Source organism: Elgaria multicarinata, chromosome 4, assembly GCF_023053635.1.
Source record: "Elgaria multicarinata webbii isolate HBS135686 ecotype San Diego chromosome 4, rElgMul1.1.pri, whole genome shotgun sequence".
NCBI lineage: Eukaryota > Metazoa > Chordata > Lepidosauria > Squamata > Anguidae > Elgaria > Elgaria multicarinata.
The window spans coordinates 88,270,759-88,285,861 of NC_086174.1; the positions used below are offsets into that span (position 1 = coordinate 88,270,759).

At 40.9% G+C, this 15,103-nt stretch overlaps 1 protein-coding gene across 1 annotated transcript in view; it reads left to right on the forward strand.

Annotated features, from left to right (window-relative positions):
• The first annotated feature begins 2,009 nt into the window (after positions 1-2,009).
• FAM184A (family with sequence similarity 184 member A) overlaps positions 2,010-15,103 on the forward strand; it is an 87,432-nt gene continuing 74,338 nt past the window's right edge. The window contains exon 1 of the mRNA XM_063124734.1: positions 2,010-2,238. Coding sequence (XP_062980804.1) covers positions 2,065-2,238 — 174 coding nt within the window. The 5' untranslated portion in view covers positions 2,010-2,064. The remainder of the gene's footprint in view (positions 2,239-15,103) is intronic.

Below are 15,103 nucleotides of genomic sequence, written 5' to 3' on the forward strand. Positions count from 1 at the left end.
GAAAAAAGTCAGGATATAGATGTAGTAATAGTAATAAGAACATAACAAGAGCCATGCTGGATTAGACTGAGGGTACATCTAGTCCAGCATTTTGTTCACACAGTGGTCAACCAGCTGCCTGTGGAAAACCCCAAGCAGGACATGAGTGCAGCAGCATCCTCCCACCCATGTTCCCCAGCAACTGGTGCACATAGCCACCAATACTTATGCCTAAGTACACCATTAAAACAATTAGTGGTAAATTTCATTTTCATGTTTAGCCACCTTGTGAAAGCCCAAGGCCAGATCTACACTACTGCTTTAAAGCGCTTTATAACAGTTTTATAGTGCTTTAAAGCAGTTAAAGCGCTTTATAACTGTTATGAAGCGCTTTAAAGCAGTAGTGTAGATCTGGCCCAAATGGTGTTTCTATAAAAGCTGTTTTTATGCTTTTTATTGTTTTAAATTGTGTAATTGGTTTTAAATGTTCAATGTTTTTAATGGGGTGGTATATAAATGTAATAAATAATGATAATGATGATGATGATGATGATGATGATGATGATGATAATAATCTGCTAATGAATAAATATAGATTTGCTGTAATAGGATATATGTGCAACAAAGCTGCTCAAGCAGTAGGCAAAGCTAAGCACAACCTTCGCCACCAAATATCTCCTCTTGCATATACGGAGGCGGTGCTTTTCGTCTGGTCTCTCTCGCCCTGGAATATTCGTGTATGTCATGAACACTCTCAGTGAACAACCTCCGAAGTCCTTAGCGGGCGCCCGGGAAGGCCGTCCAAGTAACCTTCCCAAGTGACGGTCGTCATCAGTAAGCGGAGGGGGTGGAGGGAGTTATCTTCGCTCTCAACTGATGTTCGCATAGCAACCACCCGCTCTACCTGCCGTTGAGGCCACTCAGACGGTTGCGGCAGACGAGGAAAAGACGCAGCTCGCGCGCATGACGCCAGGAAGGGCGGGAGTTGCTTATTATAAGAATCATATCCCCAGAGCCATTTTCTTATGTCTATGGCATACAGTACTCCCTTTTGACAACTCCCCCCTCCCTGCCTCCTATTGCGCATGCGCCCACTGCCGGCGGGTTTCAAACCCATCGCCTCGGAGAGCGTGTGCGCGCGCGCGTTTTTAAAGCCCCTTTCCGAGGTTCTGAAAGGGGGCGGGGACTAGTAGCAGCCGGAAATGACGCCACGTGCACCGTGTAAACAGTTTGTTGAGAGCTTGGTAACAGAGCGTTCGCGTCTGTGGCCGAAAACGGTAGGGGGTGGATAACAGCCGCCGTGGCTCGCCTGCCTGCCTGCCTGCCAGCCGCGACTTCTTTTCTCTTTTCTGCGGGGCGAGGCGAGCGTCGAGAGGAGGGGGAGTCCTGTGGGCGCATCAGGACGGCGGGAGGTGCCCCCCTCGGGCTCCCCCTCCCCTCGCGGCGGCTAGGAAAGGGTCCCGCGGGCAGCGCCGTTCCTGAGGAAAGCGCTCCTGTGAGGGAAGAGCGGAGACGGGGCCGGCCCTCTTGGTCGCTCATCTCTCTTCCCCCCCCCCTCCACCACTCCTCCCGCTCCGCTCCTGCGGCCGGAAGGAGAAACGGTGGCAGGAATCCTCCGAGGAGCAGAAGGCGGCTTGTCATTACCTCAGAAGAACCGGAGCTCATCATCCCCCCCTCCCCCAGTCCCCTTCTTCCTCACCTGGACGGAAGGGAGAGGGGAACGGGGGCTGCTGGCCCCTGCCCCTCTTCCCTTCTGCCAACCAAGTAGGGCAATGATGCAGAAGGAGCCACAGTGACACACTGGGCCGGGAGGGAGGGAGACGCCGTGAGTGCCAGATGCTGTGTGTGAGTGCGCGCGCGCCCGTGTGCCTGTGAGAGAAGGTGGTAGTGGGGGTGAAGAGGTAGCTTGACCTGTCCCCCCACCTTCCGTCCCTTCTTTTCTCCCCACCCACCCTGCCACAAACACCCGCGCCCCTTCTCTATCCTTCTCTTCTTCCCTCTTCCCCCCACCCCCATTTTCCTGCCATCATCCTCTTCTACCCGGTGGCTGGCAGCGCGGTTGACAGGGTCTTTTTCCTGTGGAAGATGGCGACACCAGGGATGAGCTGGCAGCAGCATTACTATAGCGGCAGCTCCGCGGCGAGCGCTGGAAAATTCACCACTTCCTCTTCTTCCTCGACCACCTCCTCCCAGCTCGGCATGGAATATAATCAGGATCTCCATCTCAAAATGAGCAAAAAAATCGCTCAGCTTACCAAGGTAGGAGGGCACCCTCCATCCTCCAAGTCTCACTAGTAGTGCATTCTGTTGGACGCACATAGGCTGTTGTTGTTTTTTACTCCTACTTTTTTCTTAATGTGTGTATCTTAGATGTGTGCATTTAAAGCCTTACATCAGTTGCTGAGAGGAAAAATCCCCATTCTGTAAACCATTTAAATTACCAAAATTCTTTTCACAGAAAGACGTATTAATATCGCACTGACTGTTCCATCCCTTATTGCAGAAGGTCCCTTAGTAGAGGGTACGCTGTCTCTGGTATTCTACTTTCTCTAGATCCACTTACTAATAGTGTGTATTGCAATAAAGAGATTCATAAAATGGCAATTGGAATCCTGTACATAGTGGGACTTACTTAGGAACACAGTGGGACTTATCACTGTTGTCCGCAGGTTATGGACACCACATGGGCAAGACTTCCTCAATGGCCCCCCTCGCTCAGTGAGTCTACCTTCTCATCACCATTACCACCAGCTGTTACTCTTCTTCATCATCTTTCTCATCATTGCTATCACTGGCTTGATTGACATGCAGAGAACATCTACTGCTCTTCCTTCTCACCAGCAATGTTGTCTAGGTCAGACTGAGAGGCAGTTGAACAAGCAGGTTGCAATGGTGAAGAGGAGCAAGTCCAGGGAACTCTTGTCAGGGGGCCCTGCTTACCCTTGATGCAGGCCCTGTTACTTATGAGCAAAAATGCATATGATCAGGCTGCATGTTTGTTTTTCTGTGCCTCAAATTTGGTTACGTATAGATTTGTGTGGTTTAATAATTGGTTTGTTATAGCTTATGCACCTAGGCTTTCATTTATGCTAGCAGTAACTTTTTTATAACTTCTGTTGTAGCTTCCTTTTTGCATGATAGTTCCGCAGAATGAATAATTTTAGTTGAACTTTAACGGTGAATTAGAATGTGTACAACTACTTTAAAAGAAGAAAACCTGTCTTGTTTTATTAAAACTACTTCCGAACTGCTGTTTATGAAAATCTCATAATAGTTTACAAAATTAAAATAGTAAAATAATACAATACAAACTAAAGGCTCCGCATAAAAGAAAAGCAGCATCACAGTAAAACAATGTAGACTAGGGTATAATAATTGTTCATTCTCAAAGGCTCACTGGAACAAATTTTTTTTTACCTGATTGCAGAAAACGTTCTCTCTTTGAAGAGAGTTACGCAATCTCAGGGAAGCTACACAAAAGGCCCTGCTCCTATGCAACTGGGATTATTTAGCATGGATAAAAGGAGGGTAAGGGGAGACATGGTAGAGGTGTACAAAATTATGCATGGTATGGAGAATGTGGATAGGGAGAAGTTTTCCTCCCTTGAAGCTCATTGGTGGAAGATTCAGGACAGATAAAAGGAAGTACTTCTTTACACAGCACATAGTTAAACTATGAAATTCACTACCACAAGATATGGTGATAACCACCAATTTCAATGTCTTTAAAAGAGGGTTGGATAAATTCTTAAAGGAGAAAACTATTAAGGGCTGCTAGTCTTGATGGCTATGTGCCTCCTCCAGTATCAGAGGCTGTAAGCCTGTATACACCAGTTGCTGGGAAACATAGGTGGGAGGATTCTGTTGCGCTCATGTCCTGCTTGTGGATCCCTGCTTGACAGCTGGCTGGCCACTGTGTAAACAGAGTGCTGGGCTAGATAGACCCTTGGTCTAACCCAGCATGGTTCTTCTTGTGTTCTAATCTAGCCTGTCATTTAGATGTAATCCAGGGCAGAACCTCATTGGAAAAAAAATAAATACTATGTTCTGTCAACCAGTGTTTTAGGTTCAAGTACTGCTGAGAGAACCCAGAATTCCACAAGTTTTCATATATGCTTTTCCTGTCTCTCTCTCTCTGTGTATTAGATTTTATACCATTGCCCTGAACCCAGTGTGTTGTTTAGGTATTGAATTTTGATCCCAAAATAGATTATAGAAACTTGTTTTTACTTTATGTAAAGTAATCCTATTCTTTAACCTTCTTTAAATATGTTTAATGTGATGCAAAACTTCCTTTCAGGAGAATAGAATTTGCTTACTATCCAGGCTCCAGTTTGGTAGATTTTGGAATGGATATTATGGTGCCTATTTACCAAACTCTGTTACTATATACAGTAGTAGTTCTTTTTGTTAGAAACACTAAGTTTGTCATAGTAACTACAATTTTCAGTGCTAAAGTAACTTTGGAGGGCCTGGTATTGTAGGGCAACTGTGTCTGAAAAGCGGCTGACTGATAGTTTAAAGTATCAGTGGTATCTGTATAGTAAAGGACATGTTAACATTTTTTGAGACAAGTTCATACTTGCCTCAATATGGCAACATGCTCATGTTCATCTCAATGACAATTGAGAGTTCTGGGGGCGACCTTTATTTGACCATAGAAAATGGGTGATATAAACTGGCACCCATAACAGCAAATACTTTGAAGAAAGGTTGCTTGGTCTGTTCGTCAGTATAGAAATAAAAAATAACATCTAGTTTTAACTTTAACTAATTTCAGTTGCAGTAGGCTTGTGTTCCCAAAACGTATATTAACTCCTAATAATATAGTATCATAAATTCACAAATAAATAGGTCTACAGTGGCTTTCTTTAACTAGTTCATAAACTCAGATAGCTTAAAGGGAGGTTAGACAAAATTTATGGATGATAGGCTTATGAGTGGCTATGTGGAACTAGATTCAGAGGCAATATGCCTCTCAACTCAGTTGCTGGGAGAGCAACAGTGGGAGACAGCTATTTCCTTCAAGCCCCTCCTGTGCCTTTTTCCAGCTCACTGTGGGAAGCTGGATGCTGGACAAGACAGAACTACGCATGATCTGGCAGTGCACTTCATTTATTTATTATATTTTTAATCCAGTCAATAACAAACATTCTCTGGGCAGATTATAAAACAGTTAAAAGACTAAAATGCAATACAAACAGTTAAATATAAGATAAAATGCAAATATTTAAAATAATAAAATGCAATACAAAAGAACAAACAACATAGGAATAGATAAAGGTATTTGAGAACAGCCATAAAAATCTAGAACCAGGTCTTTAAAATATCATATGCAAATAAAACAAAATGTCTAGGCGATAACTAACTTTGTAGGTTCATCTCCATGTCATGTGAGAATACCAGAGTAACTATTTTTCATGGTCATTGAAAATCCAAAGGGTATAGATACTTTGTGTGTGAGAGAGACAAGCTGATATCTATTGTGCTCAGTGAAGAATATAATATAGGTATTGTGGGAAATGCCTTTTTTCTTTTACAAAATAGATTCTTCAAGCTCAATACAGCACAGGAGCAGGGTTTCTGGAACTCTTTGATAAGAGAGGCTAAGTCTGTGTTGTTTTTCCATCAGCAGACAAAAAAGTTTTTATTCAGGCAGGCCTTTGGCATATTAGCTGGTCAGATACTGAAGGGTTTTTTAAATTGGTTGGGTGCTGTTTGTTTATTTTATTGTTGTGTTATTCATTGGGTTTTTATGGATTAGTTTTTATGTTGCATTTTAATTGTACATTCCTTGAATGCAGTGATTCTTCACCATCACTGAGGGTGTTCTGGGTCCAGCACTGCTACCTTAGCTTCACATATTACCCTCCTAATGAGAGAACACATATATTTGATTCGCTTTCTAGCCTTTCCTCCTCCACCAACCGTTGCAGGCAGACTTGACTGGGGAGACTTGCAGAACTGGCTTGTTTTGTTTTGCTCTGCACTTCTTGAAAGCAGATGGAGCTCTGTCCTTGGGAGGAGGACCAGAAGCAGCAGCCGTAGCTCTCTTTAAGTAATTCACATCTTTAATCGGGTTGTAGCTGCCATTGCCGCTAGGGAAGACTGAGCATCTGTTGCCAGATTAAGGCTGCAGTCCCAAGTATACTTACTAGGGAGTAAGGCCCATTGAGCTCAGTGGGACTTAACTGTGCAATCTTAAACATGTTTACTTAGATGGAATCTACTAATATTTTTAAAAGCAACAATCTAAGCACTTACACAATAAGGTAAAAACGTAGGTCCTATCCACAGGTTTATAATCTTTAAAAAAATCAAAGAACTTGAAAGGTTTCTCTTTTCCTTCCCTTTTGAATGTTAAGTTCTTGTACAATTACAAATATATCAAATAACAATTAAAATTACATGTATGCAAGCCATTCCTATATTACAGAAATGCATTATTAAATAAATGTGTATTATGCGTATATATTATGGATGTAATTACACTTGCATTTAAGATTTCAAATATTTTTCAGTTAAAGAATTCTAATTTCATATTTGAAATATATCTAAATGGAGTATCTTGCATTTGAATTTCAAAGCATACATTTAGTCTAGTCTGCTTTACAGAACTAGATTAGTTGCAATAAGTTCTGAAGCAAACCACGTTAAACTCAAAGGAAGATTACTTATGAATAGCTTACTTTGATTGGACTCGGAGGGCTACATATGTATTGTCAGGTATTTGAAGATGCATGTGTAGTCTCCATTGATGTGTCTATTCTATGGCAAATTACGGGTATAAACTCTCCTAGATGGAATAATATGACAGAACACTGTTACCAGTCCCTTTAGCTGTACTAGCAGTAATTCAAAGCACTGTGCAAACATCCATAAAATGGTATATTTGAACAGTAGCATAGCTCTCTTTACAGTTGATTGGATCCTTCCCAGTGTAGATCAATGTGCCTCTCTCCCCCTCAAACCCCCTGTGAGTCAGGGGAGTTTCATGAACAGCATGTGATAGTGGCGTTGGAGGCTGTGGGAACCTTCCCCACAGGAGCAGAAGTGTCTTCACTGGTGTGCAGAAAGACCTTAGGTGTAACCCAGTATGTGCACCTCATTTGTTAAACCTTAGGTTTAAGCTTCAATAATTTGTCATAAATGTTGCTAATCCAGAGTTATGCAAATAAAGAGGCTTTAAATGTTGTTTAATAATAATAAAAACCTATTGAATACCCCTAGGGATGTGCTCTGAAATACCTTAACTTCAGATGCAAGCATAACATTTCTTCAGGTTTACTTAGTATTTCTTTGCCTGTCTTGAGAGGCGGGAAGTCTATACCACTCCTGTTGTAGAAGGTTTGTGTGTGTTTTTAACCAAGGCATTCATTCAAGTGGAAATGCTGGCAACTTGCCTGGAATGTAACAAACATTATTTCAGACTGAAGGGTTTGTCTACATGAAAATGTGTATGATAGAGTTCCTTTCTTTTTGTTTGTAGCTTTAATCAGTGTAGACACTTGTCCAAAGTAAAATTTCAGAAGAATAACTGCATTAGTCTGCAACATCATTGCAAAAAGTGCTATGGTATCTTGGAGACAGACTACCTTATAAAGGCAGCAGGACCTTTAATCATATGAATTGAATGGAGAAGGTGGAGGTTATGTTTTGCACATAGTCAGTCTCTAATACACCTTTCTGTACTGGTAACAGAAAGTATATGTGCCTATGAAATTCAAAGTTGTTTAGTAGACCATATGCTAGTTTTTAGAATCTTTGGGCATGCCTACACCAGTTGTTATCCTGGGAATTGCCCCGGGATCATCCCCGTGCGTCCACATGACACACGGGATCCAGGGGGCAGGGAGGGAAGATCCCTGCATTTCCCCGGGATAACCGGGATGGCTTTAATCCTGACTTTTCCCGCGGTCTTGGGATCATCCCCGCAGGAGGTGTGGGTGGCCGTCCCAGTTTTGTTCTGGCTCCTCGCGAGTAAACACAAGGAGCCGGGAACCGGGCATGGGGCACGAAGCTCCTCAGACACTCCATGCCCATCGGGGGTGGGGAGGGAAGCGGAATCGGGGTGTGTTTTTATTTTTTTATTTTCGCTGGAGTGCTCATGCGCTAAAAAAAATGGCCGCCGCGATAGGCACGATGCCCAGGATGTTGCGCAGCCACGTGTGGGCTGAGGGGGAGGATCTCGCCATCAGAAAATCGTGAGATCGTGTGTCCCCCTCTTGGAATGCCAGGAGGTCTAGAGATGCCCTTTGTCTCTAGACCCTTGCATGTTCTGTTCTAGAGTTATGCAGTGGGCTGTCGTGTTGTGCAAACCAGCCCATTGAAACTCTAGTCTGAAGGAAGAAACAACTTCCAGTTCTGTGCTAATTAAACAAAGGTGTTTTTCACTCTGAGTAGCTTGATGAAATTTATTTGTTTTCCCAGTTGTGGCCTTGGGATAATACCAGAATGGTGCTTATTTGTGTTTTCTGCTTGTTATATTCTATCCAAAATATAGTTAGTTCCTCTCCAGTGTAATACTGCAAGCTGTGTGCTCTTTTCTTTATGTAGATTTTAGAAAGTTTTTTAGGATGTTTTAAAGATGTTTTAATCATGTATGGTATGTTTTAAATCAGTTTTTAAGTGTATTTTATATCATGTTTTTATACTGTTTGTTTTATACTTTGAATGGTTTTAGTTTTTGTGAACCGCCCAGGAAGCTTTGGCTGTTGGGCAGTATAAAAATGCAATTCTTATTATTCTTATTATTCTTATTATTATTATTTAAGGGCTCAATCTTGTGCATGTAGGACTTCTTTCTCTCTAAACAGCAGCCATGCTGTCTGGGGCATTCTGGGACTTCTATGGCTTTTTTCTGTTTAATCATGCATAAAATTGGGCCTTAATTAAATTTTAATGTGCACCCTTCCCAGCTCTGTAAATGATTTGCTTCTCATTATGGCAAAATACTATGTAATCTGTCAGTAATTGAGGCTTGTTACATAGCCATCCTGTAAGATCTCCAAACTTTTGTGATATAAAACATAGATAGATCCAAATAATAATAGGCCTCAACATAACTTCTTGGGGGGGGGGGTGTTTTTTAAAAAAAACTGCCAAAAAAAAAGTAACTGCTGATTAGAGGCCTTTTTCTGATATATCAGACTTCTGAAATTGGCTCCAAACTGGTTCAGTCTGCTTCCGATGGTCCTTCAACCCTCTGGAACAGAGAGAAGTGGGGAGGGGTAAGTTCTTCAGCATGAACACAAGTTCCCTTGAATGATCTTGGATCTCACCCGCTGCCTGCACGGTTGATTCCCCTGCCCTTATGCTGCTTATTCTGTAGGTTGGATTCAGAGATAGACGTGCAGAACGCTGTTTTCAGAACAGTATTTCTGGCTTCTCCTCCCCACCCCTGTACCACCTTAGACCCCTTCAAAAGCTACTCCTGTGTGATAGGGCTCACAGGTGCAGAAAGTTAAGGAGAATTTGGCAGGGGTACCTATGCACTCAGAAGTGCCTTTCTGTTCATGCAAGGAATTTCTGGATCCAAGCCTATATGTTTGGATTTGCAGCTATCTGCAGAGATCTGAATTGTGGTCTAGCTTGTATATATGAGGGAAAGTATCTAAATGGTTCTTAGATAGTGAGAGAAAAAACTTGCCCTAATTCAGAAAACCCCTTCGCTATGCGGTAGGCAAGGAAATATGTACATGGACTAGTGGCTGAACATATGGAAAACATACAGTATTCTGCTACACATTGAAAACAAGCAGCTCCATCTGTCTTCCTTTTGTTTGTGAAAACTCATGTAGAATCCTGCTGTATGTAAGCAACAAAGGAAACCTGTGCATGTTGGCAGATCCACTCCTGCATGATTAAGGTTTTGTCATGGTTCTGGGAACCAATCAGCCTTGAACTCTCTAATGGATGATCTTTATCGAGAAGATGACAGGCAGAGAGCAATCCTGTTAATTTTGCTTGATCTCTCATTTAGGGTTAAAATGTTAAAAGCGATGAAAACATGAACACAGTAAAATATCAATAAAAAGCAACAATAAAACCAGCAAGAACAAGAAAGTCAATAATAGTTGTCAAGAGCTGCCCCTTTCAACATGCAACTCCTTTGCTCAGGGAACTGCACTGACTGCCTATGGTTCAAGGTTTTGGTACTAGTGTATAAAGCCCTAAACAACTTGGGACCATGATACCTCAGAGAGTGCTTTCCTACTTACCGACCTGCCTGGCAACTGAAGTCATCAGAGGGCATGCTCGGGGTAGTTCCACATGGACCTATGGCCCAATTGGAGTCCACCCAGAAAAGAGCCTTCATGTAGTGCCCCCTTTTTATGGAACCCCTGTCTCCAGAGGTCAAGCAGGCACTATGTTGTTTCTGGTACCTCCTGAAAAAATAATCTGTCGCTTCCTGAAAACATCCATGGTTTTTATTATGTTTTTTTAAGTAACTTTTTTTAAAATTGAGTTTTAGTCTTTTATCTTACTTTTAATCTTTTATTGTTCATCTTACCAGAATCTGTCAAGATGTGGAGTGGTGTATCCTTGATCAGATCCAGCATGACTCTTCTGTTCCTAATAGTTTCTGAAATGAAAGAGAGCTGTATTATAAACATTCATCTACAAGGACGCTGATTTTATTCCGGCGCCAAGTGAAAACATGGCTTTTTAACAAAGCTTTTAAATGAATTCACTAAGGCCACAGCTAGACCTAAGGTTTATCCTGGGATCATCCAGGGTTCACCCCTGCCTGAGCACTGGATCCCCTGTGTGTCACCTAGATGAACAGGTTTGACCCCTGGACGATCCAGGGATAAACCTTAGGTCTAGCTATGGCCTAAGTTGGCACATTGTTTTAACTGCTTTTAAATTATATATTGTTTTAACTTGGTTTATGGTTTAATTTGTTTTTAGCTGTGTATGTTTACTGGGGGGGGGTTGGTTTGTTTTTTAAATTTCTTTATTAAACTCTATTTAACAAAGCAGTTTAAAAAGTTAAATATATATATATAGAAAAAAACATACAAGTCAGACAGAGACCTCACGATTTCTGTAGATGCCGAACCAAGCTTGTTTTGTACTATTTTGTACTGTATGCTTTTATCTGTACGCTGCCCTGAGATCTTATTGATATAGGGCAGGATATAAATGTTTTAAATAAATAAATAAATAATATTTGGCTGTCCTTTCTACCAAGAGATAGTGGGAGAGGGAGGAAAAGGTCTCCCTATCCACATTCTCCATACCATGCATAATTTTGTACACCTCTATCATGTCTCCCCTTACCCTCCTTTTTCCAATGCTGTAAATACATTTTAAAAAATGATTAAGCTGGTCCCATAGTTAAACAAGCACAAAAGTGATGCATTGTGGACAGCTAGGCAGGATCTACACTACTGCTTTATTATGGTTTATAACAGTAGTGACAATTGTTGGGGCCCAGGACAACTAGATATACACTTTTCAAACCTTTTTCAAAGTGCCATATTCTGCTTGGTGTAAATCTGGCCCTAGTCTGTCTTTCCATACTAGTTATCAGCATCATAATGCAAGGGGAAGTGTATCTGGATCAAAGTATCACACTTAGTACTATATACATGCTGTGGCATTTCACATGAGTATCTCTGGATCGAGTTTATTTATCATCTAGACAGCAAAATCTGTGTATACCTAGAATTTTAATGTGATTGCATTGGCCAGTGATCTTTAGTACTCAAACACCCAGGAAGCCAAAACTTTGTTCCCATGCAGAGAAGATAAACGGATCACTAAGCAGTATGTGAAAAGCTTTCTTGAGGTTTTTTTTTAAAAAAATCTGCTTCTGCACTGTTTTGAATATCTATTGTTAGGATGCTTATTTCCTCAAACAATGGTAGGATTTGGGTCAGACAGTTCCCATAATATATTATTTTTCTTTTCTTTTTTTTCCAAATAGATAGCTTCAGTGCTTGGAAAACATTCAGAAATTTATGAACAAAACAAACTTTCGAAACCTATATATTGTAAAATTGTATAGCCTGATAAAATATGTCACATACATGGGGCAGGAAATGCCGTGTGTTAAACTAGATCTGCTTAAATTTGGACCATGGCTAGCACTACCACCAAAGTCAAGCATCCAAGGATATAAGAAAAGCCTTTCTGGATCATACCAAAAGCCTATCTAGTCTAGCATCTTGTTTCGCACAGTGGCCAACCCGATGCTTATGGGAAATTCCACAGTGGGACTTGAAGGCACTAGTCCTCTCCAAGTTGTTTCCCACTGATTGGTATTCAGAGAAATGCTGGCTCTTATCCTGAAAGTTACCTATAGCCACCATGGCCAGTTAAAATTGTCCTAAGACCATACACAGTTGGCACAACTTGAATCCTAATCCATTTTCCCTGGTACTTGACAACAGGGAGGGTGGAATTAGGGATGCTTCCAAAACCTTCTCCATATAAATTCCTTCATTTTGAGATTTCATATTGTTTCTGCTCATGGACCAACACTATTACATTACATATCAATGATTTGGATTGTACAGTACAAAGACAACTGAGCATGTGTTTACTGTTGCCACAGCTTTCTGTTTCTTGTTCAGGTTTTTACTCTAGATAAGTCATATGCAGAAGTGATTATATATATTGAAAACATATATAATCACTTTTTTAATGGTTTCTTTTCAAATCAGTCACCCTGATTCAGGTCTTGTTTGGGTTACTGTCACACGGTTGCTTCAGATGGAGATGTGCATTCCGGTGTGTGTCAGTAATACATCTAGCCAGTTAAATTGGTGCAGATAAGCATTTCAATGGAGAGGAGATATGAAATCAGGTGCACATTTGTATTCTCATTACCTGGAATAGTGGCTCTTCTGCAATAGCTAGAACAAAGTGCTAGATTTGAAACAAAACAGGTAACCATATTCAGCTGTGCATTTAGTGTATGCTCAAATCAGCACATCTTACTTGATTTGTTCTGCTGCTCCGTTACAACAATTGCAGAAAAACTACCATGCAAAGATTGGGTGGCGATAAAAAGCCATCATAGCACCCACTCAAACAGCTGCACTGTTGTTCCTGAAGCGTTATCAAGCTGTTGGCAGGTGGGTGGTAAGTTCTAGTATCTTCTTAAGATTCAGGAGTCCATTTGCTCTGCATCAAAATACCAGAAATGAGTAAGCGGTGTACTAGGGAGAGCAGGTCTCTTGCCATATAGTGGGAAGGTCTCTGCCACAAGGGCCCACAACCTGGATCTGGCCCAGGTGCACATTTAGCTCCTGACTTGGAGGGCAAGTTGTTTGAACTGATATCATTCATTCTGATGACAATTCAAAATATGCAGGTGTAGTTGTCAGAGCTCTTCTTTCCCTGTAATTAATATTGTAAAACTAGATGTTCTCTCTAGAAAGTAACTTGTGTTACCAATACTGAGCCCAGGAACTTGAGCTTTGAGTGTGATATACTGTATTTAATTAAATTATCAGATTTCTGAAGAACGCCTTGATTGCTAAACATTACATACTGAACAATGCTAGGCTTTTATGGCTGTATGCCTGAGTTCTGCAGTTAAGTGAATGTAACAGACTGGCTTTCTTCTGTTAAAAAATTTTTTTAACAGAAGAAAGATGACAAAATAGCCATGTTTGGGTGTTCATGTCTTAGTTGATTAAGTAGTGATATGAATGAAACTTTTGCACACAGCTCCTTCCCTTCTCAGTATGCTGCAATAAAATTTAAAAAGTCTTCAATGAAGCATAGTTTGTAGCTTATTTGAAATAGTATTTGCAGACATGGAGGTGGATAGCTCATTTAACTACTGATAACAGAAAGCTAGGCTCAGCTATTTGTATTAAGCTGAATGTGCCAGTTGCTCTAAGATACTTTACTTTATCAACTCTCTTTTAAGTTTCTCTCTATCTCCCCACCCCCCTTTTTCGGTCCCCAGAGTTCTATTAAGCCCCAAAGTGATAACTTGTGACAGATGAGTAAAGTCATAGCTTGGCCTTAAAATCTTTCCATTCTCATGTGCATACAGTTCATCCATATAAATGTACCCCAGAATATTGGTTTATTTGGGGAACAGAAACTGTTCTTAATCTAGTCTGCATGGTGTAGCATAATGTACATGAATATGTGTCTATGGTGAGCTACCCAGATTAATAGATTTACAGATTAATCCTATGCATATTTATTTGGAAGCTAGTCCTACTCAGAAGTGCTTATTCCCAAGTAAGTATGCATAAAACAGCAGTCCTAATCTAGTATATGTGCAATGACCATTTGAAGGAAGAAAAACAAGCAATGACCAATTTGCATGTAAGATCATGCAAGGCCGTTCTCCAAGTGCCTGTTCTCATTCCCCCCAATTAAGGAATGATCTCACTGACAAGGTCTGTCTGGCACCAACATTATTATGTTTTCTGTGCCAGGTTAAAACTATCCTCTCTTAGGCATTTGGCATCATATAATGAGTTTTAATGAGGTCCTGGATCATCTGCGGATGATATTTAGCAAATTGTTTTTAGATATATGTTGCCTATATATGTGTTATCTGTTCATATAGTATTTATGTAATGCTTTTTTGTACTTTGTATGATGTGTTTTAATTGGTTTTAATTTTTGTGAACTGCCCAGAGAGCTTTGGCTATGGGGCAGTACAGAAATATAATACATGAAATGAATGAAATATGCAACCTCCAATCAGCCTGATCTAAGGTTGCTTTGTGATATGTGAGCCCAAAGTGTCTGTTCATGGGTTTAAACAACCCAAAGTTAGTTGTTTGTTGGTTTAACCATACCAAAGTTAGTTTTGGGGGGGATGCCTTATTTTTTATATATTGTGTGCATAGAGTGGACATAGAGTGCACCAGACTCATTTCCTCCCCTCAAGGACAGTCGCTTGTAAAGTGCAAAACAATAATACAGTACAATAATCTGGATATTAACAAAGCATGAATTATAGTGGTTAAGTAGCAGTGTTCCAGAAGGGGGCACAATCAGCATATTGACCAAAGCTTGAAAGAACCCACTCTTCACAGCCCACTATCTGGCATTTCAGAAGCCAAGAGTGCATCCAGGCTTCATCCCTGATTCTTTGGAGAAAGTGCAACTAAATCCCAAATTGGCATTTTCTGGTCAA